The 22,595-nt window shown below is 64.4% G+C and overlaps 1 protein-coding gene across 1 annotated transcript; it reads left to right on the top strand.

The window, feature by feature from the left end:
* Positions 1-9,887: 9,887 nt before the first annotated feature.
* Positions 9,888-22,237, top strand: PTBP1 (polypyrimidine tract binding protein 1). The gene is made up of 15 exons (XM_080809644.1): positions 9,888-9,960; positions 12,519-12,549; positions 15,763-15,838; positions 16,131-16,303; positions 16,385-16,531; positions 16,626-16,796; positions 16,888-16,998; positions 17,069-17,243; positions 17,490-17,567; positions 18,266-18,414; positions 19,531-19,564; positions 20,001-20,093; positions 20,197-20,413; positions 20,610-20,687; positions 20,776-22,237. The coding sequence occupies exons 1-15, from the start codon at positions 9,953-9,955 to the stop codon at positions 20,906-20,908; spliced, it is 1,674 nt and encodes a 557-aa protein (XP_080665770.1). The 5' UTR covers positions 9,888-9,952; the 3' UTR covers positions 20,909-22,237.
* The last annotated feature ends 358 nt before the right edge of the window (positions 22,238-22,595 follow it).

Raw genomic sequence — 22,595 nt, 5'->3', positions numbered from 1 at the left:
GGCTGGCGGCGGCCCGTGGCCCCCGCGGGTCGTGCGTGCGCATCGAGAAGCCGAGTCCGGCGCCGAGCGTGCGCGGCCCGGGGCAGGGGGGGCATGGCCAGGGAGATGAGGGCCCGTGGCCGCCACGGCCGGGGGCTCCCTCGTGGCGGGTGGACCGGAAGGAAGTGCCGCTGTCAGAAACCATGTTGAAGACGATGTTTTCCAGAGCCTCTGTTTGGGGGGGGTGGAAGGTTCTGGAGACAGACGGGAGGGGTGGCTGCACGAACGTGAGTGTGCTTGGCGCCTGCGGGCTGGGCCCTTAGGGAGCCGTTAAAGGGATACATTCTATGTTTCGTGTGTTTTGCCACATTTTCCTTTTAAAAATGATGTTTCAGGAAGAATTTCAGGATCCTCCGGGAAGTTTCTGGTTACTAAACGGGCACAAGAGAGAGCAGGGGAACTTCTTCTCGAGAAAACAGACTAAAGCTACAAAATGCAAAGTTTAAAACCTGCTCCGGGTAACGGCCTCCAAGGCCTTCAAAACGGCCGCTGTGGTCCCCTCGGGCTGACCCCTCGGGCCGACCTCCGGGATGTCCGTCCCCAGCCTCCACCGCAGCCCTGGGTTTAACTGTCAGCCGGACCCGGGCTTGGGTTCAGGCGCATCGAGGCGAAGGGGACGCGGAAGGCTCCGGGGCCGGGTCTGGAGCCGGGGGAAGAGGGCTGTGTGGCCGGAAAGCACAAGGGTGACGGGTCTTCGGGACACCGGGTCATTCTCAGCCACGGCTCGGGAGGTACCCGCGGCCCCGGGCCAGGCATGCGGTCTGCGCGGTCCACGGCGAGCCGCTGCCCTTGTCCTCCAGGGGGCACGAGCAGCTACGGGCCCGTCCTGCCAGGACGTCCCCTGGTGCCAGAGGCAGGTCTCGCGGACTCGGGGCGTTTCAACCGCCCTCTGTGCCGCGGCCTGACGCACGCGGTATTCGACACACGGGTTTTAAGTTCACGGAGGACATATGTGGACAAACAGCTGGAGGAATGAGGAGAAGCGCCATCCCCGTCAGCGGCCACCCCCCAGCTCCCGGCGCCCGCAAGCCCCTTCCCGTCCATGGAGGAGCCTGCTCTGGGCGTGTCACGCGCGTGGAACCACACACCTTCTGTGTCAGGGTCGGACGGTGGCCGTGTTTACCCTCCGGAGGAACGGACATCCCGCCGGGCAGGGACGGGGGTTTTAGCCCGACATCCGGGCCCACGTGCGTGACCTGCCCTCGCCCCTTCTCGTGGTGCAGCTTGTCGTTCGGCCAGCCTCTGGGCAGAGATGTCCATCCAGGGCCACCCTGGAATCTGGAGCCCGTGGCTCGGCCCTTCCTGTCCCTCCGGTTCCCCTGGCCTCCCAGGCAGCCGGAAGCAGACGCCCCGGCTGGTGCAGGACGGGCCTCACCAGCCCCTTTGGGGGCGCCCCCCAGCCCGGCGCCCGTCCCTCAGGGGCGCCCCCCAGCCCGGCGCCCGTCCCTCAGGGGCGCCCCCCAGCCCGGCGCCCGTCCCTCGGGGGCGCCCCCCAGCCCGGCGCCCATCCCTCGGGGCCCCGGACAACGGCAGATGGAGACACAGCGTCTCTGCTGTGGGAAGGAGCCGTCTCAGCATCAGTCACCTGCCGGCGCCTTCAGACCAAGGGGGGGTGGCTGGCGCTGCCCTGGGCCCAGGCAGATGTCCCTACAGCCCCAGGAGCAGCTGCCCGCGATGCGGGCTCAGGTGTCTGTCCCGCTATAAAATATTGACATGGCCCCAGTGAGGGGCTTGGTGTTTCGGGTCTCACATGTCACCTGTCATGAACCCCGCGGCTGCTCGGCCTCCGGCCCAGAGTCCAGGCCCGCCCGGGGCGGGGGACAGTCCTTCCTCTGTGCCTGGACCCTTTCAGAAGTAGCTTCTGACCAGGACCCCCCGTCCCGTGACACAGGGGCCCAACCGCTGGGGTGCATGACCCCTGAGGACACTTGGGGCAGGTTGCTCTGGGGGTCCACCCCACCCCGCCCCCAGGCCTGGAGCCCCCCCAGCATGACAGCACAGGTGTCCCCGCCCCGGCCGGTGGGCGTGCACCCGGCCTGGACCCGGCCTGGACCCGCTGGACCCTTTGAGAACGGGCCTCAGGCCCCGAGCGACAGGAGCCACGGCGCCCCCACGGGGGGGGGGGGTCACAGAGCACCAGGCCAGGGCTGGGGCGGTGGGGGTAGCCGGCCCCTCTGTGCCTGTGACCCTGTGGACAGGCGGGGGCGGGTGAGCAGGTGGCCACGGGATCGCTTACCACTCGGCTCACGTTCCGGCCCCATAATTGAGACATCTTCCTTGTCATGAATTTTGCAGAGCTGAGGCCAGCGGCTCCGTTCGCTCTTCACAGCCTCTGTCCCGCCCGCCCAGCCCCCAACAGGTTCGCGGGAGAGCCAGCCTTCCTGGGGCCTGTCACCATCACCCCAGGGCCGTGAGCGGGCAGTCGGGGTTTCCGTAGGTCGCCTCAAGTGTCCTCCAAGTGTCCTGGCAGCCACGACCAAGGTGTGGGCAGCCGGCTCTGTGTGGAAGGGCGGCCTGGCATCGCCAGCAACCTTGGTGCCCCCAGGGTCAAGGCCACCTCCCCCAATCCCTGCCTCTATCATCATACAGCTTCTCCCTGCGTCCATGTCCGAATCTCCCTCTTACAAGGACACTGGGCGGTGCCTCAGGGCCGCCCGACTCCCAGGCTGCCTCAGCGTAACCTAATTCCATCTCCAAAGACCCCAAATAAGGTTGCGTTCACAGAGCTGGAGGTCAGGATGTGGACACACGTGCTGGGGGCCATGATATAACCCACCACGGACCTTTGTGCTTCCCTCCTGTGCTCTCGCCCCTGACTCCCCTGGGACCGGCTTGCACCCCGGGTTCAGAGCAGCTGTCCCCTTCCTGCCTCGCTCTCTTACAGCGGCCACTTCTGGTGGGGCTGGCACAGCTGCCCATGTTACTACCTGTGGTCGTGCACGTGTCCACCTCCCCGCGGCTCACTGCTCAACGGACACCCGGACATGACCTCTGGGCCTGCGTCTCTGCCATCAGCACCTCGATGGAGAGACCCTGGCCCCCCCATGTGGGCAGTGCAGAGCGACCCCTTCCCACGAGGATGGTGTGGACCCGGCCGGCACAGCCGGCCAGGACACAGCGTCTGCAGGCAGGAGCCGTGTGAACAGCAGGGACCCCTGATGGGACGAACGCAGCCTGGGGACGTCCTGCGGGACCCCCGGCCGGCCCTCCTCCGACCTCCCGGGGCATCCACACGAGGAACAGTGGACTCAGGGTCCCGGCCCGGAGGGTCCGAAGCAGAGGGACAACGGAAATCCTGTGGGGTCAGGACGGGGTCCCGGGACACCAGGGGGACCGCAGCAGTGACGTCCAGCATAGCTGGAGGGACAGGAGCCCTCGACACAGCTGGTGGGTGGCAGATCGGGGCAGCCATGGGGGAGGACTGTCCGCAGGTCCCTCAGAAGTTTGGACATGGAGCTGTCGTGTGACGCAGTGAGTCCACTCCTGGGTGTTTGTCCTGGGCTGATCGTGTCACATCAAAACACAGGTGTGCTGGAGTCCCAACCCCGGTGAGGGCCATGTGGGACACAGGGTCTTTACAGAGGGGACCCAGTCAGGATGAGGTCACAAGGGTGGCCCTGAGCCAGCGTGACCAGCGTCCTTACAGAAAGAGGAGAAGATGACACACACGGACGCCCGCAAGGACACGGGCAGAAGACAGCGTCTGCGCGCTGCGGAGAGTGGCCTCAGCAGGCCTCTGGTACCCCCCATCTCCACCACTGGCCTCTGGAACCCCTAGTCTCCCCGGAGCGGCTGGGCCTGCGGGTCCCTGCTGCAGCCGCCACAGGAAACGCAAACCAAATCCAGAAGAGAGAAGACACAGGCGTCCACATGGAAACCTGCACACATGTCTGGCTCGTGCCGTGGGACAGCCTGGATGCTACCAAGGACGAACGGACAAACACCACACGTGGGAGCATCCCTGAGCCACGAGCAGGAGCTGCCCCAGGATGGACCCGAGCCACGACGCGCAGGGAGGGAGCCAGACACAGAAGGGCACGTGCGGTGTGAGTCCCCGTGTGTGACATGTCCACGGGATGGGAAGGGGGCTCTCAGGGGCCGGGGACTGGGGGAGGGGCCGGGAGCTGACGGCTGATGGGGACAAGGCTTCCTTTGGGGAGATGGAAGGTTCTGGATCAGCTGGTGGTGTCACGGGACCCTGCAAGTGCGTAGGGACCGTGGACGGTACAACACACACGGAGGGATCGTGGTGTGTAAACTGCGTCTCACTGAGGCCATTGCCGGAAAAACCGTCTCGTGCTGGTAGCTGTAAGTCTTCCAGATGCCCGCCCGCAAGCGCAGGCCCGAACAGGCCTCCCAGAGCTGGGAACCGCCTGCCCGCGACTCTGCCGTCCCCAAGAGCCCCCCTCCTGAGTGCAGGTTGGCCGGCCCTCGCGGGTCTCTGGACTTTCCCTGAAAACGCGCACAGCCCGTCGGTTCCCAGCCCGTGGTGTGTCTCCCTGGGCCCACCCTGCACGCACGTGCCCCCTCGCGGCCGCCCCCAGCCCCTCCGGCTGCCCGTCCCGTCCCAGGGCACTCGGGTGACTGCGGCGGGACGTCTCCCAGTCGGGGCCATGCGGCTGAGACGTGGGGCTCCCCAGGGTCTTACCGGACGCTCCCACCTTGCTGGTTAGAGTCTGCGCGCTTCCCTCTCTGCTGCGCGGCCGCCCAGCCCACCCCCCCAAGACCCTCCGCTGCCCAAGGTTACTGTTCCCTGTGCCTTCGATGCTGTTCCCTCCACTCGGCTCTTTGGGGCGCCATCTAGCCTGTGCCTCGGCCCCACCGCCTGCCCACGTGTGGGGGCCTGAAAGACTGGGAGGGGCGTCGGATGGGGGAGACAGACCTCTGGCCCCGCAAAGCAGAGAAGCGTGAGGAAAGGCACGAAGCCGCCGTGTCCGGCTGTGGGCTGGGACTCCCGCCCGTGCCGGTGTAGACCCCGGAGTTTACGGCGGGTGTGACGGGCACCCACACGGCTGATCGCACTTGGGTCGTGATGAATGTGGTTTAAGCAGCCACGTGCGGCCACGGACCACTTTACTGGGTGGTGCAGACTCAAATGACGGTGGGTTCTCATTCTGCACGGACTCTGGATCTGCAAATTCACTGACCCCTGGGGTTTGTTTGTATTTGCAAAGGTGTTTATACAACCTCTTTGCAGGTTTGTCAAGTCTCTTGGGGCTTGATGCTCCGGGTGAGTTTGTGGTCATTCCCGAGTCCACCGGGGGTAGCTGGTGGGCACGGTCTTGCTGTGGGGAACCAGGCCTTGTGGGGTCAGCCCAGGCTGGAAGGAAGGACCCTTTCTTTCTTTTTTAGATTTTGTTTATTTGAGAGAGAGAGAGGGAAGGCATGAGCGGGGGGAGGGGCAGAGGGAGAAGCAGGCTCCCCGCTGAGCAGGGGGCCGGATGGGGCGCCATCCCAGGACCCCCGGATCACAACCCAACCCTAAGGCAGATGCTTCACCGACGGAGCCCCAAGAAGACCCCATCTGTGGTCTAGTTTGCGCACGTGTTTGCGCTTTTGGCAAGTGCTTTAGGTCGGGCCCACGTGTCCCCGGCCTCGAGAAGGCCGCCACGTGCCCTCTGGAGGAAATGCGTATGTTGGACGTGCCGTGTTTGTGGTGCTCGTCACCTGTGACCTCGACGTTAATGAGTCACTACCGCGTGCCCCGTCAGGTGTCTTTGGACAGACCTGCGTGTGAGGACAGGCAGGGGCGAGGGCGGGCAGGGGCTATGCTGTGGCCGGAGGCTCCCCTGCTTCTCCAGGCTCAGCCATCCTGTGCCATGCGGACCTCGTGGGAGCAGGACCATCAACAGTATTTCCTCGGCCGAATTTTTACTAAGCTGTAACTTACATCCCGCCCGTTGTTCCCACCACCGAGCCTCGTCCCCAGATGCCCCCGACCCCCCCGCCCGGCCAGTACTGTCTCCCAGCCCGGCTGCTGTGACCCGTTCCTACACATTTCTCTCGGGTAAACACACGGGAGGTGGACGGCCTGGGCTTCGGGGGAAGCATTCCGGCGACTCCCCTGCCCCCCTGCCGGCAGCTTCAGCTCTGCCCACCGGTGCTCCCCAGGGGAGGGCGTTCCCGGCGTCACAGGAAGTTCTCAAAAGCACCTTTATTAGACGTAACTCACGCCCTTACTCACCCTTTCAAAGTCTACAGTCCAGAGGCTTTTAAGGTACACAGAGCTGTGCAACGCTCACTGCAGTCAGCCTGAGACTATGCAGGAGAGAAATTCTGGCCGTCAGCCGTCACCCCCGCCCCTCCCCAGCCCCGGGCCCGCACGAGCACCTTCGCTCCGTGGAGGGGCCTGGTCTGGGCGTGTCACACGCGTGGACTCACATCCCGTGAGGCCTCCTGTGTCTGGTCCCCTCCCTGAGCGACATGGGCTCGGGGTCCGTCCCCGGGGCAGCGCGTGGGGGCCTCGCTCCTGCTCGTGGCCGAGGGACGCTCCCGCGCGTGGGGGGCACCTTGGGTGTCCTTGGGTGTTACCTGCTGGTGGACACCGGGTTCCTCCGCTTTTTGGCTGAGTCCTGCCGCTGTGGGTGAGGGTTGGGTGCACGCCAGGAAGCAGAGTTGCCGGGTCTCATGGTAACTCTAGGCTGAGCCCCTGCAGCACTGGCCAGACCGTCTGCCCCACCCCCCGCTGCCCTCCAGCCAAGGTGGAGTGGCCTGGGTCCAGCCGGGTGGGGCCTCGCACAGGCTGGGAGGCTCAGGCAGCTCACCCAACCCCTCTGTATCTGGGAAAAGGAAATGAAAGTATTTCCTAGCGGAGGATTAAACGGTTACAACGGGAAAGCACACAGGGAGGTACGAGTCAGGCTGTCTGGGGCGAAGAGACAGCTCGGGGGCAGGCCCTGGAGAGAGGGAGCGTTCTTGGGTTTGCGGAGGGGAGTGGCTGCTTCTGGAATGGGGTCCGGGGTGAGAAGGCCCTTGAGAGGTGACCGTGACAATTCACGGGAAGGACCTTGCAGGGCCAGGGTTCCCCCAGGGGCTGGGGGCTGGGCAGGGCCTGGTGGGGGAAGGGGAGGGAGAAGCCAGAGGCTCCCACCCCCACCGTAATGGAAGAGGAGGATGGGCTCGAAGCGTTGGGACTGGGGAGTCTGGCCCCCCTCACAGGGCAGGAGGCAGGCTCTGGTGTGTCATCAGGCCAGAGTAAGCCATTTTGGTTTTGCCTCCCGGCTCTCTGTGACCCAGGCCAGGATCCTGGCCACCCAGCTTGGGGCAGGGGTGGGGCTCCAGCTTGCAGGGGCTGGGGGCAGCCCGCTTGGTTCCCCCAGCCCCTGCTCAAACACAGTCTGTATGGAGAATGGCTCCGAGAAGCTGGGAGGCAGATGCGGTGACATCCCTGAGCCCACTCTCTGGACCCCTGCGCTGCCCCCACCCGATTGCTTTTATAATCCAGGGGCGAATAAACAAACACATGAATAAATATTCTGAAACCATTAACCATTTCCATTTGAAACACAGGGGAAAGCCCACAGGGAGGCCTGGCTTGGTCCTGCCTCTTTGTTTTGACAAAGGAGTAAACTGAGGGACCAAGGCACCCCCCCCCACTTCTGATCTGAAGAGAGGAATGGGACCCCAGCAGGTCTCCCTGCCAGGGCCCCGGGACGCTGGCCGTCTCCAGCCCCCTCTGGCTCCTCCCTCCCTTGCTTCTGCCACGGAGAGGACCCTTTTCCAAACTCTACGGAACACGGAACACGAGGTGATCACTGGTCCACAGTCATCCCTGAATCACTCACGAGGGAAGCAGCCGGCGGGCAAGGCTGGGGTGGGAGAAAGAGGAGGCCGGGCCGGCTCCTACTGAAGTCAGGGGCGTCCATCTGATCCGTACACGCTGGGGCACAGAGGACTTGGGAAGACCCCCAGAGCCGCCCCTCTCGGCCCTCCCCATCATGAGGCATCTGATCCGCACACGCTGGGCTGTCTAGTCGGGAGGGTACATCTGTGTCTCAGTTCTCTGGCCTGCGGATCTCCTAACCGTGGAGATCAGTATGGATTCTCACCAGAGGCCCTGGCCCCTTCACCTTGGGGTCCAGCAACCAGCAAGACTCGGGGGCGACCTGAGACACAGAGGACCTCATCTCAGCCGCAGACGGCTCCTGGCGTGGCCTCCTGGCCTCCCTGCCAGATTCTCTACCTAACCCTGGCCTGGATGTGAATGGGTACCGAGCGCCAGTGCATTGTGGAAATGAGAGGTGACCGGCTCAGCCACCTCGGTGGGGCACTTCAGAGAAATGCCGTGGGCAAGGACCTGAAAGAGTACTTTAGGGAAGAGTCCCCCCAAAAGGGTCAGCCTCACACAGGAGGCCTGTGTAAATGACGTCAGAACCAGGCAGGCGACCAGTGGTGTGGGGGTGTGGGCCGGCCGGCCGCCAGCGCTCCACCAGGACCCCTGGCGGGGCTGTGACGGGAAGTGGGTTTCAACACCATTCTGACAGTCTCCAGTCTCCAGGGCCAGCTGCGCTCTTCTCCCCCTCCGGGGCTGTGACACTGCCATGTCCCCTTGCTCCCCGCTGCTGTCCAGTGCCCAGGGAAGGAAGACCAGCAGCTGGCTCCTGGTGGCACCCATGGCACGGCTCAAGGGGGCCCTGGAGGGAGCAAATCCGCGGGAGTGTGTCAGAGACCCTCCTAAAGCCACCGGGACATTCCCGATTAGCGGTTCTGGGGCTGGATGGCCTGCCCAGGGGAAACAGGCCGGGAGGCCTCCGTGCAGGTGTGTCGAGGCTCGGGGGCGCCGGGTCTGGTGCTCCAGCGAAGCCGGCCTGACGCAGGGCGCCGGGCTTCCACCCAGAGCAGCAAAGGTCACTCCTCCCCGCTCTCCGGTCAGGCCCAGACTGGAAACCCCCTCCTCCGCACGGACGCACAGCGACGGGCATCAGGGCGGTGGCCTCCGCGCCCGGCGTCCACTCGCTGCCCCCCGCGCGGACCGCCCTAGCGCCCTGCACGACCCTCCCTGCCGCCAGCGCTCTCGGGAACACGTTCAGGACGTTCCCTGGCTGCCGAGGTGGAGACGCAGCCCGCCCTGCATAGCCCGGGACGGCGGGACGCTGCTCTGCGCGCCCGGGGCGCAGCCCCCCAACGTGGGCAGGGCGGCCGGCCGCGGGGCCCCGCGGACCTCAGCTCCCCCGTCCCGGCAGCCAGGGCAGAGGGCTGCGGGAGGACCGTCGGGGGCCATTCCGCACCACATCACGCTCTCGCTATCGGAGACCAGCCGCGCAGACGGAGCCCTGGCTAGTCCGAGACGGGCTAAGCGGCCTCCCCTTCCCCGCGTGCCAACCTAGGAGGGAGGGCTCGGTGCGAAACAGCCTTTTCAGCCACGTGCCCTAAAGCAAGATGGAGCCTCACAGGTTCCCTGCCCGACTCCAAGATGGCGACCCCCACCCTCATGCCCGTGGACGGCCCCTGCCCATTTGCAAGATGGCGGCAGCCCTGTGGAAAGCGCGCTTCCCGCCGCCTGACTCGCCACGTACCCACTCTCAAGATGGCTTCTCTCGCAAAGCCCCATGCGGGAGAGCAGCTCGCTCACTGGCTCAGCCTCCGTGATATGATCCCGCCTTCTCTCCCCTCCCCCGTCTCCACGGGCCGTTTCCGCTTCGAGCCCTGACGGACGGTCGCCTTCCCCAATGGCCGCCTGCCATTCCTCTTGGCTCCACCCCCCCCGGCAGCCTCCGAGCCATTGGGAGGCGATGGCAGGGACCCGCGGCGCCCGCCCCGCCCCCTCCCCGTGGCGGGAGCCAATGGGCAGAGCGCGCGGGGGACGTGTTCGGGCGTCTCCGCCATTTTGTGAGTCTATAACTCGGAGCCGTTGGGTCGGTTCCTGCTATTCCGGCGCCTCCACTCCGTCCCCTGCGGGTCTCCTCCGTGTGCAATGGACGGGTAAGTATTGTCTCTCCGCGCTCCCCGACGGCCGCCTCGCGCTCCATTCCTCCCCTCGCCGCCGCCCGGGCATCTTCGGGACCGCGGGCCGCGCGTCGCTCCGCCTCCGCCCGGGTTCGCGGGCGCCCCCGGGGTCCCTCCTCTCCCTGGGCCTGGGGCGCGGCCGCAGGGGAGGCTGCCAGGGGCTGCCAGGCGGGCAGCGCCCCCTGGGCTGGGAGGGGGTGGGCCGGGCCCGAGTCCTGCTGGTTTCCGGCCCCCGCGGACCTGGGCCCGAAGGCACGCGGCGGCCGCGCGGCCCTTCCCGCTTCCCGTCCGTGCCCCGCGCGCACGCGCCAGCCTTCGCGCGCCCCGTGTGGGCCTTCCTGCTCCCCGTACCCCCTTCGCGCGCCCGGTGTGGCCCTTCCCGCTCCCCGTCGAGCCTCCGCGCTTGCGTGCGCAGCTCTCCGCGTCGTCCCCCCCCCCCGCCGTTGGGCTCTGCGCGTGCGCGGTCTTTCCCGCCGCGCGGACTCTGCCCTGGGCCTCCCCCGCCCGCCGGGGGCCCGGGCGCGGCCGGGAGACGCCGCCCTCCTGCCCGGAAGGGCGCGGGCCCTCCTCCGCCCCCGCCGGCCGCCGGGCCCCTCCCCGTCTACCCACAAAGGATGGCCGCGCGCCCGGCCCCCCTGCCCCCCCTTTGTTCCCGCCCGCGGGGGGCGCTCGGGGCCGGCCGTTCCCCGCGGGCGGAGCCCCCGGCGGCGGAGCAGCCGCTCGGGCCGGGGCCGTGGTGGCGCTGGCTCGTCGCAGGTCCTGGGACACGGGGCCGACGTGCCTGTGTCGGAGGGCACTTTTGTGTTGGGGTGTTGGGGCGCTGGGCTGCTGGTCCGGGGGGAAGGGGTGGGCGCTGGCGTTGAGCGGGCGCTTCGTCGTTTCCCGTGGGGCTGGGCGGGGGCCGCGCTTCCGGAGCCCGAGGGTCCCGCGGGCGGCGTGGCCTCGCCTCGCCTCTCCGGATCCCGAGCGCGCCCTCCTTCCGTCCCTCGGCTGACCCCCGGGCGGGGCGCTCGACGCCTGCAGGGTCACGTGTGCCGGAGCCTCGGGTTTGAAATGATCGGTTTCGGGCAGACTCGCATCCGGGCCTCGAGCAGGAGCGCTGCCGCAGGAGGAGCGCGGTCTGCTCGCGGGGCGCGGGGCGCCGGCCTCCAGCCGCCTCCCGAGCCGGCGAGCGCTGGCTGCAGGGTCTCGGCCGTGCCGTGGCCTTGCCCGGGGAGGGCTCCCCGACCCCCGCAGAGAGGCCGTCTCTTGGGAGACCCCTCCTGCGCGCGAGGCCCTGCCAGGGAGTGGGAAGCCGGAGCCGCTCCGGGTCAGCGCGCGAAGCTGCGTGCTTTTCATTCTTTGGGGTTTTCTGCGAAGCTTTTTTTTTTTTTTTTTTTTTGGCTCAGGAGGGCTTTTTTAAAAAGTCAGTTGATAATCAGTGCGGGGGTGGTGGTGTGGTGTGTTGTGTTCTGATGGGGAGGGGTAAAGGCCCTGCTGTGAAGGACCCTGAACGGGAGAGGAAGGGCAGGTGAGGGGTGTGGACCTCATGACCGCAGCAGTGTTTTGGGTCCTGGAAATTTGGTTTCCCGAGGGCAGGAGGGAAGGAACCAGGAGGTCTCCGAACCAAAGAGGGAAATAGTGCAGGAAGCTGGTTTTGAGGGGGGCGCAGGTGGTTGCCCCAGGGCCCCTGCCAGGTCTCAGTCTGCGACAGCCTTTCCCTGGCCAGGCTGGGGGCCATCATGACGACACGGGTGGGTTTGTCCAGGGACCTCCAGGCCTTGGCACACGGTTGGGTAAACCCTTTCCTGGAATGATGCCCGTGAGTTGGCGAAGACCTGGTCCGTTTGTAGGTGCCACAGCAGTGCCTTTGGATGGTACTGAGAGCGGAGGTGGGCAGGGCTGTGGGAACCCTCCCTCCGGTAGCCATGTTTTCTTCCCGCCTTCTGTGCAGCCCGCTTGAGGCGGGGAGAAAGTCCAGGCACGCGGAGCCAGGTTGATGAGTAAGTGGTGTTAATTTTATGTGACCGCTTCTGCGGAGCTAAACCCCCCCCCCAGCTTTCCATCTTTTGAGTGTTGAGTCCCTGCCCCCCAGATCCAGAGGTCTGACCCCAGGGCCTGTGAGCCTCTCTTTCACTGGTCTCCTTCCCCGTTTGAAAACGTTCCTGAAGTGCTTCCGTTTTCCGTGAAACAGACCACAGTACTTGAACCTCCCCGTCAAGGGTCCCTCCTGGGGTTTTTGCAGGGGGTGTCTTTGTTTGGGGCAGGTCTGGAGGCGGGGCCTGGGGTCCTGCTGGGAGGGAGGGGAGCTGGAAGACAATGGTGGCTCCTTTTCAAGTTGAGGTTACACAGAACGACGCTCACTTCCCTGCCTTCTGCTGTCTCCTTAGCAGAGGGCCTCGGAGGGGGATGTTGTGCAGCCAGAGGCCACACTGGTGGCCGTGGGGGGGGCCTCCCAACATCCCGGTGGCAGCAGCTGGGACAGGGATGGCCTCTCCCGCCTGCCGAGATGGCAGCACACCTGGCTAACTGTTGTCCTTTCTTTCTCTCTACAGCATTGTCCCAGATATAGCAGTTGGTACAAAGGTAGGCGCTTCTGGCTCCGGTTCCTCCTCACGCTCGCTCAGCCTGAGTTTGCCCTGACCCGCGTGGGCCCCTCTGCTCGCTTCCAGTGCCAGGGGGGGGCCCCCCCCCCGTGTGGCCCCGCCCAGGGGCGTCACACCCATCCCGGGCCGGGCCTTCCCGGCTTTGTGGGCTCGAGGGCCTCTCCGGGCCTCTCCGCTGGCAAGAGACCTGCTTGTACCCACTCAGGCTGAAGCGGCTGCACAGTGGGGCTGAGGGGACACCTGCCCACGGAGGCTTTGCGCGCCCCTGGTTTGACGTGGACTGCGTCAAAGTCTGGTTATGTCCCGGGCGGTTTGTGGGGTGGGTGGTGGGGCTGGAGGACAGTCGGGGCTGCTTCTGGCGGTGGTACGGATCAGATGGCTTCTGCTGTGAAGGATTCCGTAGCCTTTTTGAAGTGAGGGGAAGGAGAGCCCTGCGGTCTCTGCGCAGGAGTTGTGTTACTTCCGAGTGGGACAAGTGAGAAAGGCACACTTGGCGGGGACGCGCTCTCCGCACAGGATGTGGGGCCGAGGTGATTCTGCCCCCAGTGGAGGACCAGGCCTGTGTGCGCCCAGGTGTGTGACCTCCAGGAATCCTGGGGCTGATGGCGAGCACTGCTGGTTCGCCGGTTACCAGCTCTGTCCTGGCGGTGGCTGGGCGCGGGGGGTGTCCCCCCTTCACGGTTGAGGTTCCTGAGCTCCCTGCTGGGGGCTCAGGTGACCTGAGCCGGCAGCCAGATGGTTTCTGGTCAGTCGGCCATGATGCCTGGGCTGGGTTTCACTTTCCCAAGTGGGTTTTTGTCTTCACACGCTGCCTGTCCTGATCTTCCTGCAGATAAAACCTGTTTGTTTGGCTGCAGGAGGGGGAGAGGGACTTTCATCTGGAGCATTTGTAACAATGGCAGAAAATGTCTGGGTTGCGAGTCATCCTCCCCCTTTCTGTGGGAGCCGCTCTCCAGCTGGAGCAGCTCTTCAGCGGCTGTCCTTGGAGTGGCCCCCCTTTGGCAATCCTGTTCCCAGGGGACCTCTGCTTCCAGAATCAGAGCTGAACGGACAGAAACCCTGGGGGTGTTCTGCTTGGGGCGGGGGCTGAAGCACGCTGCCCGGGCACTACCCCTCAAACCTGTGCCCAGCCTGCAGGGAGAATGTGGCCAGCTGTGCGGGAAGGGGCTGCTGTCGAGGTTTTTAGCTCGGTGGGAGAGGTGGTTACCCGCTGCTGTCACGGCAGAGCGGCCCTGAGCTCAGTAGCGAGTACACGTTTGAGGGTCTCATCCTGTTGATCGTAGATGGGTTCTGGGGTACGTGCCAGTGGGGCCTCCCCAGTGCTGGCTAGGAAGAGGGCCTGGCCTAGCCCAGCTGCGCATGGGGTCTGTCCCTGCGGGCAGTCGCCCCTTGAGCCCCTCGGTGTCCCAGTGCCATAAGGTGCTGCTCAGGACGCTGGAGCTGTGTCCTGGGGGTGGGGGATGGGAGCGGGAGCTGACAAGTGGGCACTTGGTCCTCGGGACATGGTTGCAGGGGGACAGGGTGGCCGGGAATGCTGCTCCCCCTGGAAGTCACAGGCCCACCCGCTCCTGGTCAGAGGCAGGCGCCCAGAAGCCCTTTCTGAGGCTGTAGACCTGGGGGGTCCTGTGTGAGCCTGTGGGGGCAGGTCAGGGTCTCTGAGGCCAGAGACAGAACCGGCTTTGCTGTGGCTCAGGTTAGTGGGATCTGGACGTGCCTCCCCTTGGTGAGTGTCCTAAATGCTCTGGGTCCTGGGCGTGGGGTCGCCGGACTCGGGAGCCTTGAAGGCCAGCCGCAGCTGGGTGGTGGTTTTTAACGTGCCCCATCACGTCAGACTTCGCGCAGGTCCAAGTCTTGCTGTCACTCCTCTTTCTGAGCTGTGGTGCCGATCTGTGGGCCGTTGGCCTCTGAGTGGCAGCCCGGGGCCTGTGGCCTCCAGAGTTGGGGGCTGGGAGTCCCTCTGCAGGTGCCGGCCTATCCTGGCGCCTGGGTTTGGGGGCAAGCCTGCTGGAGCTCTCTGAGCCACGCGGGTCAGCCATTCCTGGTCCTTATAAGCCCAGAGGGCGGTCTGTAAGCGTCTCGGCGTCCCCTGTGCTGCACTCACGCGCTGCTGGGCGTGGGGGTTCTGAGGGGTTGTCGGGCGCCGCAGCACCAGCTTCGGGGAAGGCCCCTGAGCATCCCTAGACGGTTGTGCGAGGCCAAGTGGGCAGTTGGGAAAGGCGGTTTGGGGGAGAAGGCGTGAGGCTGCCGGCGGCCCGGGTCGGCTGGTCTTCCCTGCCCCTGCCGCGGCGCTGGGCCTCGACTCTTCTGGTCCCCGGTTTTGCATCCAGACGTTCCTTGAGGAGTTACCCCTGGTTCCTGGTCGTGGAGCGCAGGACACAGATCTTGGTCCTGGGGTCCGGCCTGCAGAGGGCAGAGGTGTTAGGCGGGAGCCAGGTCCACGTCCCGTGTGGCCGTTGTCGAGAGTGGTTCTGTCCTCGGGCCTCCGTGGGAGGGACGGCTGCAGGCTTGCTAGGCCCCGGGTCCATCTGACGTGCGCCGCGTTGAGACCGGCGGGTGCACACGTTTGTGGAGAGACAGCGGAGGCCACATGTCCCAGGTGTCGTACGCGAATGGGCTTTTAGGGTTCCTCAGACCCTCACGGGCTCCCCCAGGAGCCCCCATCCCTCACTGGATGGCACCGCCCGCCCGCTGCGTCGAGAGGTAGTGTTTTTGTCTGACTAAAAGCCGTGAGGGCTCAGGTTCCCTCAGACGCCTGGAAAATAGGGCGGCTCCTGTGGCTGAGCCGAGTGGCTGCCGCGACACAAGGGGGCTTTGTTCCCCGGGCCTGCCAGCGGCCCTGTGGTTGTCGAAGATGGTCCCCCAGTCTTGACACGGGCAGGGCTACAGCTGAGCTCTCCAGGATAGTGGGGTTGGGCTCGTCCCCGTGCAGCCCTGTCCGCACACACACGGGGTCTGCAGAATGTGGGATGGCAGTGACATAGGGCAAAGCCCCTGGGGGTGGTGGTTCCCCACCGCGCCCTTGGAAGAGGAGCAGTGTCGTGGGGTTAGGACCATGAGACCGTGGCTGGGGAGGAGTGGTCACAGCTTCGGGTGTCATCTTAAAGCCGGGTTGGAGCAGAGAGGTGGGCACAGGGGGTCTTGGGGAGGTCCTCTGGTGTTTGCTCTGCTCCACACACCCCCTCTCTATTTCCAGCGGGGATCCGACGAGCTTTTCTCTGCCTGCGTCACTAACGGACCCTTTATCATGAGCAGTAACTCGGCTTCTGCAGGTAACCCCAGCGCAGTTCCCGGTTCCTGGCTTGGGTGGGGGTGGGGGGATCCTCCCATCCGTCCGCGTGTGCTCTGCTGCCTTGGAGGACACTCGGGTGAATTGGTCCTGGCCGTTACGCCCTGGAGCCCGTTTCATTCTCACCTGACTCCCCGGTGGACGGTCAGACAGGCGGGGTGGGTACCAGGCGTGGGGGCTGCCCTGTCCTTACTGTGGCCTGGCAGTCAGGAGGGAAGCTGGCTTTATCGGACTCGCGTGGTGCTCTGTGCCCTACAAACCGCTCCTCTCTGCAGCAAATGGGAACGATAGCAAGAAGTTTAAGGGGGACAACAGAAGTGCGGGCGTGCCCTCCAGAGTGATTCACATCCGGAAGCTCCCGGGCGACGTGACGGAGGGCGAGGTCATCTCCTTGGGGCTCCCCTTTGGGAAGGTCACCAATCTCCTGATGCTGAAGGGAAAGAATCAGGTACCTACTTGAGCCGTGTGAGCCCGCATTCCCAGGAGGGTCCCGGGGGGCTGGGCCCGGCTCATGCCCTTGCCCTGCCAGGCCTTCATCGAGATGAACACGGAGGAGGCTGCCAACACCATGGTGAACTACTACACGTCCGTGACCCCCGTGCTGCGCGGCCAGCCCATCTACATCCAGTTCTCCAACCACAAGGAGCTCAAGACAGACAGCTCGCCCAATCAGGCAGTGCGTCCCCGGGCAGGGGACCGGGACGGGGCGGGTGAGCACGGGAGCTGGGGACGTGGGACTCAGGGCGGGAACTGCTCCTCTGCCCCCACAGAGGGCCCAGGCCGCACTGCAGGCGGTGAACTCCGTGCAGTCAGGAAACCTGGCCCTGGCCGCCTCGGCTGCCGCGGTGGACGCTGGGATGGCCATGGCCGGCCAGAGCCCGGTGCTGCGGATCATCGTGGAGAACCTTTTCTACCCGGTGACTTTGGATGTGCTCCACCAGGTGAGATGGCCGGGGGCTTGCGGCTGCTCGGGTCCTGGTCCGGACTGCAGGGGTCCCTGGGCAGAGGCTGACCGCACTCCTCCTCTCCCAGATCTTCTCCAAGTTTGGTACGGTTCTGAAAATCATCACTTTTACCAAGAATAACCAGTTCCAGGCCCTGCTGCAGTACGCCGACCCTGTGAGCGCCCAACACGCCAAGCTGGTGAGTGGGGCCCTGGGATCCCCGCCCGGCCAGCACACAGCCAGGGCTGCTCACGGGCCTCTCCCTGCAGTCGCTGGACGGACAGAATATCTACAACGCCTGCTGCACGCTCCGAATCGACTTCTCCAAGCTCACCAGCCTCAACGTTAAGTACAACAATGACAAGAGCCGGGACTACACGCGCCCTGACCTGCCTTCCGGTGACAGCCAGCCCTCGCTGGACCAGACCATGGCCGCCGCCTTTGGTAAGATGCCCGGCTGGGTGCCCAAGACCCACCGTGTGCTGTGGGAGGCGAGGACGCATAGCTCAGTCTCTGCCCCAGGCGCCCCGTGACGCTGGCTCTGCCCAGGGAGGTTGGTGCGCGTTGCTCCTTGCAGGGCCACATGGCTCCCGGCCCAGGCCACCTGCTGGGTGTGGGTCGCGGACACACGCAGCCCTCGCTTGCGGCCGAGGTGGTGGGTGCGATGATTAGTGTCTCGTTTGTTCCTAGGTGCACCTGGTATAATGTCAGCCTCTCCGTATGCAGGAGCTGGTTTCCCTCCCACCTTTGCAATTCCTCAAGCCGCAGGTACTCAAACACTTGACCTTGGTCCCCACCGTCGCTTGTGCATGCCCACACACCTTTCAGTAGTTCTGTTTCCACGGGCAGCGGACGTGGGCGCAGTCTCGGGGGGAGCCCGCCTTCCTGGGTGCGGGCCTCTGGGTTCCCCGAGGAGCCTGGATAGGGCAGTCATAGGGCAGGGCCATGCAGAGAACCTGCTAACCCCACAGTATCTGGTCTGGTTCCCTTAAAGCACCTCTGGGCGAGGACGAGCACGCACGGTGGTTGGAGGGCTGTGTCCCTCGTAGATGCGTTTAAGTGGTCCGGTAAGCAGAGCCGCGTGGGCGCACGTGAGCGTCTCTCCCGGGGGCCGGCCTGCACTCAAGACAGGCTCGGGCCCGCGGGGCCTACCGGCTCGTCGTCTGCATGGGGACGGGCGCCTGCATGCACGCACGGCGGCGGCCCGCCCGGGGCTCGATTCTGCATCCGAGGAGCGGAGCTGTTGTACTGTTGGGCGCATGTAGGCGGGTCCAGACCCGGTGCAAGCTGTGCCGTGAAGAGAGGAAGGAGAAGCCGGCAGGGCTGCCCAGTGGGCACTGGGCCGAGTGGCCGCGGGCACCTCCTGCGTGACTCCTTTGCATGAGGACAGGCAGGACCCGTGCTCGCCTCTTGGCAGTGAACCTTGGGCGCCGTTGCTCACCTCCCGACCGCCCTTCCCTCCCCAGGCCTGTCTGTCCCTAACGTGCACGGGGCGCTGGCCCCCCTGGCCATCCCATCGGCGGCGGCGGCGGCGGCGGCAGCGGGCCGGATTGCCATCCCAGGCCTGGCCGGGGCGGGGAATTCTGTCCTGCTGGTCAGCAACCTCAACCCCGAGGTACGTGCCTCTTCCTTCCAGGCTGTCGGTCCCGGAAGCACGAGCGGGGGAGTCACACTCAGGGTCTTAGTTAGTGTGAAGGGCAGCAGGCTGGGCTCCTGTCTGCCCCAGGAGCCAGGGTCCTTCAGGGGTCTCCCTGCGGGGCGCGGTGCAGCCCCTCTGCGCTGGCCCGCTCGCTGCCTCCTTCCTCCGTGCTCAGAGTTCTCTCGTTCTTTACGCCTTGTTGACATTTCCAATTCCGTAATACGCAGAGTCGAAATGGTTTTTGATACGCGAGAGTGGTCCTTAGAATCTCTAGCCGAACTGGGCGGGTCTGAAGCGGCCCGTGGGAGCAGCAGCGCCCCGCCGCCACGGGCCGGGGGATGGCCGTGCTGTGCCCGTCCCCGTGGCCGCGTCCAGCTCAGAGCGAGCTCGGGTGAGCTGGCGGGGGCTCGCGGTCTTTAACTCTGGGAAGTCGGGACCGGCCTTAATGAGCATTTCAGACTGTTCTGTCATCTGTCTGCCCCTCCTGTGACTTCCTGGCCTGGGGTGGCCGGCCCGCGGCTCGTCCGGGCCCGACACCGGCGAAGCCCTCCACTAACAGACTCGCTCCGCCTTGTGCTTGTGTGAGCCTGGCGCAGGGGCCCGTCCAGCGGGCGCGCGGGAGGCAGCGGCCCCACAGTCTCCTGCCCGCCTCGGGGAAGGGCCTCCTGCTGCGCGGCGAGGTGAACCTGTGACTTGTAATGTGTGTAGATCTTGACTGATGGAGCGCTCGTATTTCTTATGTATTTACTGACCTGTGTTTTTTTGCTACTTTTTTTCTTTTCTCCCCTTCCCCTTTCCCAATGTTTTCTTGCCCTGATCCGGAATTTCTTTGCCAACTGACCGCACGGTTCTCCTGCTTCCTGTTGTTGCTTGAAACAAACCAAACATAAATAAACAAAAAAAACCAAAATTCCCCCCAAACCCTGCTCTCCGGAAACCAACCTGCCCTTGAATATTAACATCCTGACAACTTCATCATCCATCAACCTGCACGCCTGCGGGGCTGCCTCCTCGTGGTGGACGATTGGCATCTCGCCCCCTGACCTCTCCCTTTCCCTGTCCCTCGCTGCCTTGCTCTGCTGTCCTCTAAAGAGAGTCACACCCCAAAGCCTCTTTATTCTTTTCGGTATGTTATCATTCACACTTTTATTACCTTGTTTTCATTTAATGGAGGTTATTTTTGACGCCCTGAGACGTACTATGAGTTTGCAGTTGGGCCCTGGGCCTCGTTACGTGGCTTGCCTTCGGTTTGCGTATTTACCCGACTCCGTAGACGCATGGTTTATTGCCCTGCATGCTTTTCGAAGAGTTAAAACGTGTTGGTAGCATGCTAAAGTGATGGTTCTTGGCCATTGACCTTTCCTGGATTTTATGACTTCTCTGCTGAAGGTAGTCCTCCTGGTAACGCTCCCTGTGGTAGACGCAGGGCCCAAAGGCAGAATAAGCAACCTTCGGGAAGAGCCGGCCCTCTGCGGGGTGCGCGGGGCGGTGGGGGGGGGGCCTGGTGGGGGAGGCGGCTCTGGGCCGCAGGCGGCTCAGTGCCTGTCCCTGTGCTCTCGAAGGCGTGTATGGTGACGTGCAGCGGGTGAAGATCTTGTTCAATAAGAAGGAGAACGCCCTGGTGCAGATGGCCGACGGGAGCCAGGCGCAGCTGGGTGAGGCGGCAAGGCCCGCGGGCCGGGGCGGGGCCGGGGGGGGGGGACACCCCAGGGCGGTGTCCATGGCGCCTGCAGTCACACGTGTCCGCCCCCCCCCCAGCCATGAGCCACCTCAACGGGCACAAGCTGCACGGAAAGCCGGTGCGCATCACGCTGTCCAAGCACCAGAATGTGCAGCTGCCCCGCGAGGGCCAGGAGGACCAGGGCCTCACCAAGGACTATGGCAACTCCCCCCTGCACCGCTTCAAGAAGCCTGGCTCCAAGAACTTCCAGAACATCTTCCCGCCTTCAGCCACCCTGCACCTCTCCAACATCCCGTAGGTGCTGGGCGCGGTTGGGGGGGGGGGGGCTCTCGGTTGTATTCAGAACTTCCCCGGCTGCTGAGGGAGGCGCCGGCGCAGGAGGGGCTGGGGTGCGCCTGTTGAACGTCCTTCCTGGGCCCCTCTAAGGCTCTCGGCGCCCCTCCCGGCCCTTCCCGGGAAGCAGCCGTGTTCAGCCCCCTTCTCCCCGCAGGCCCTCGGTGTCTGAGGACGACCTGAAGATCCTCTTCTCCAGCAATGGCGGGATCGTCAAGGGGTTCAAGTTCTTCCAGTGAGTGCCCCCTGCCCCCCAGCCCTGTTCTGCCCTTGGCCCCGCTCCCCCAGGCCTGCCCTCACTGCCCTCATTCCCCGGCCCCCAGGAAGGACCGCAAAATGGCGCTGATCCAGATGGGCTCCGTGGAGGAGGCCATCCAGGCGCTCATCGACCTGCACAACCACGACCTGGGCGAGAACCACCACCTGAGGGTGTCCTTCTCCAAGTCCACCATCTAGGGCTGCTGTGGACCAGCCTGCTGGTGCCCGGCCACAACTTCCATCATTCCAGAGAAAAGCCACTTTAAAAAGCAGCTGAAGTGACCTTAAAAGACCAGAGATTTTATTTTTTTAAAAGAGAAATCAGTTTACCTGTTTTTAAAAAAATTAAATCCGATTCACCTTACTTACCCTGGGGAGATGGGGTGCCGGCCTCAGGCTCTCGGTGACTAGTGGACAGTGCGCCCAGCCCCCCCCAGCCCCCCCAGCCCGTGCCTTCTGCAGCCTCTGGGGGGTGGGCGTTCCCAGACCTCGACTCGGCTTTCCTGTGCCTTACGACCCACTGCTCTGGCGGAGCCCCTCCGTGGGCGTGGGGTGGGGGGCTGGGGGGGCCTCCCCCTCCCGTGTGGGATCATGTGCCTGGTGCAGCGGGAGGCTGTGAGCCGCAGGGTCCAGCCGGCGCCCCAGCCCGTTCAATCAAGTGTGTGATTCGCCCCAGCCCCAGGGACCCGGACCCGGGGCAAGGCCCCGCGGGCACTGGCTGCCTCCAGCTCCGAGCTCTGCCCCTGGAACCTCTGTATTACGCTTCAACGCAGCTGCAGAGTCTGTGCCCAGCAATATTTCGAGTTGACCAAATACTCTAATCTCATTTATATGCAAAAGAGATAGTTTTAAGTAACTTTTTATATAGCAAGATAAAAGTGGTATGAGTGTACTCTCCGTGTCCTTGTGCTCTCACCTTGCATACTGTGCTTTCGACCTTACTCCTTGTGCTGAAGTCGCGGGGCAGGATACAGTTTCCAGGGCAGGCCGGTGCAGGGGAGCCCCGGTCTTTCCCGAGGACACCCCAGATGCCTTACACCTAACGGTCCCCCCACCCCCACCCCAGGGGGGACACGCGCTCTTAAACTTTCAGGGTTTCCGCTCTCCTGCAGATTTTGGACCAAAGTTTTGTTTGTTTGTTTTGTCTGCCTCTAACGCTGGGGCCCCAGGAAGAGGGACAGCGGCCCCCGAGTCTTAACTGTCTCCTGCCCATCGTCCTGCACTCATGGGTCCAAGGGGCTCCCCTGCAAGCAGACCCCATGCTGGCCAGCCCCTCCCTCGGGCCTGGACCCTCGAGTTTCCGTGTTGGGGTGGAACAAGGGTGTAAATATTTATAATTTTTTTATACCTGTTGTAAAACGAGGGGCAGCAAACATGGTTTTTTATAAAGGTGACACAGATATTGTATATTTTGGTAACCCACAGTTACAGGCTCAGTATTGTGACGGGGAGCGCGGCGCATCCCACGGCCCCCCCCCAGCGGCTTGTAATGCAGAGAGAACCGAATTAAAGCAATTTTACAACTCCTATCTGTTCTGTAGGCTCTTTCTTCTGTTCACGTTGTAGAGGGCAGCTGGCCACTCTGCTGGACTTTGGAATAAATGTCTCCGCACCCCGCACTCGATCTCCTCTTTATTCTGCCTGTGTTCGCTGCTGTTTCTCTTCCGTGTGAATTCAGCTGCATCCGTCGCTGCTGAGGCCGGGCGGGCGCAGGGGAGCCAGAAACGAGGGTGCCCAGGGTCTGGCCGCCCCCACCCCCGGTTGCGGGTCAGGACCTGGCTCCCCGCACCCCCTCCCTTGTGCATGGGGGTTCCTCACACCAGTGACTCAGCCAGGACTCTGGTTGCTTTTGACTTTTTATTGTCTGACGGTGAAGCCCCCCTCT

The sequence above is a fragment of the Martes martes genome (genome assembly GCF_963455335.1).
Source record: "Martes martes genome assembly, chromosome: 1".
Lineage (NCBI taxonomy): Eukaryota > Metazoa > Chordata > Mammalia > Carnivora > Mustelidae > Martes > Martes martes.
Note: the sequence above shows the minus strand (reverse complement) of the source record. Positions and strands in the feature narration are given on the sequence as shown.

Excerpts from the sequence above, each read along its gene's own strand:
- PTBP1 (XM_080809644.1), top strand. Across the intron at positions 16,532-16,625 it reads ACAGCTCGCCCAATCAGGCA|AGGGCCCAGGCCGCACTGCA; the intron begins GTGCGTCCCCGG and ends CTGCCCCCACAG. Across the intron at positions 20,688-20,775 it reads AAGGGGTTCAAGTTCTTCCA|GAAGGACCGCAAAATGGCGC; the intron begins GTGAGTGCCCCC and ends CCCGGCCCCCAG.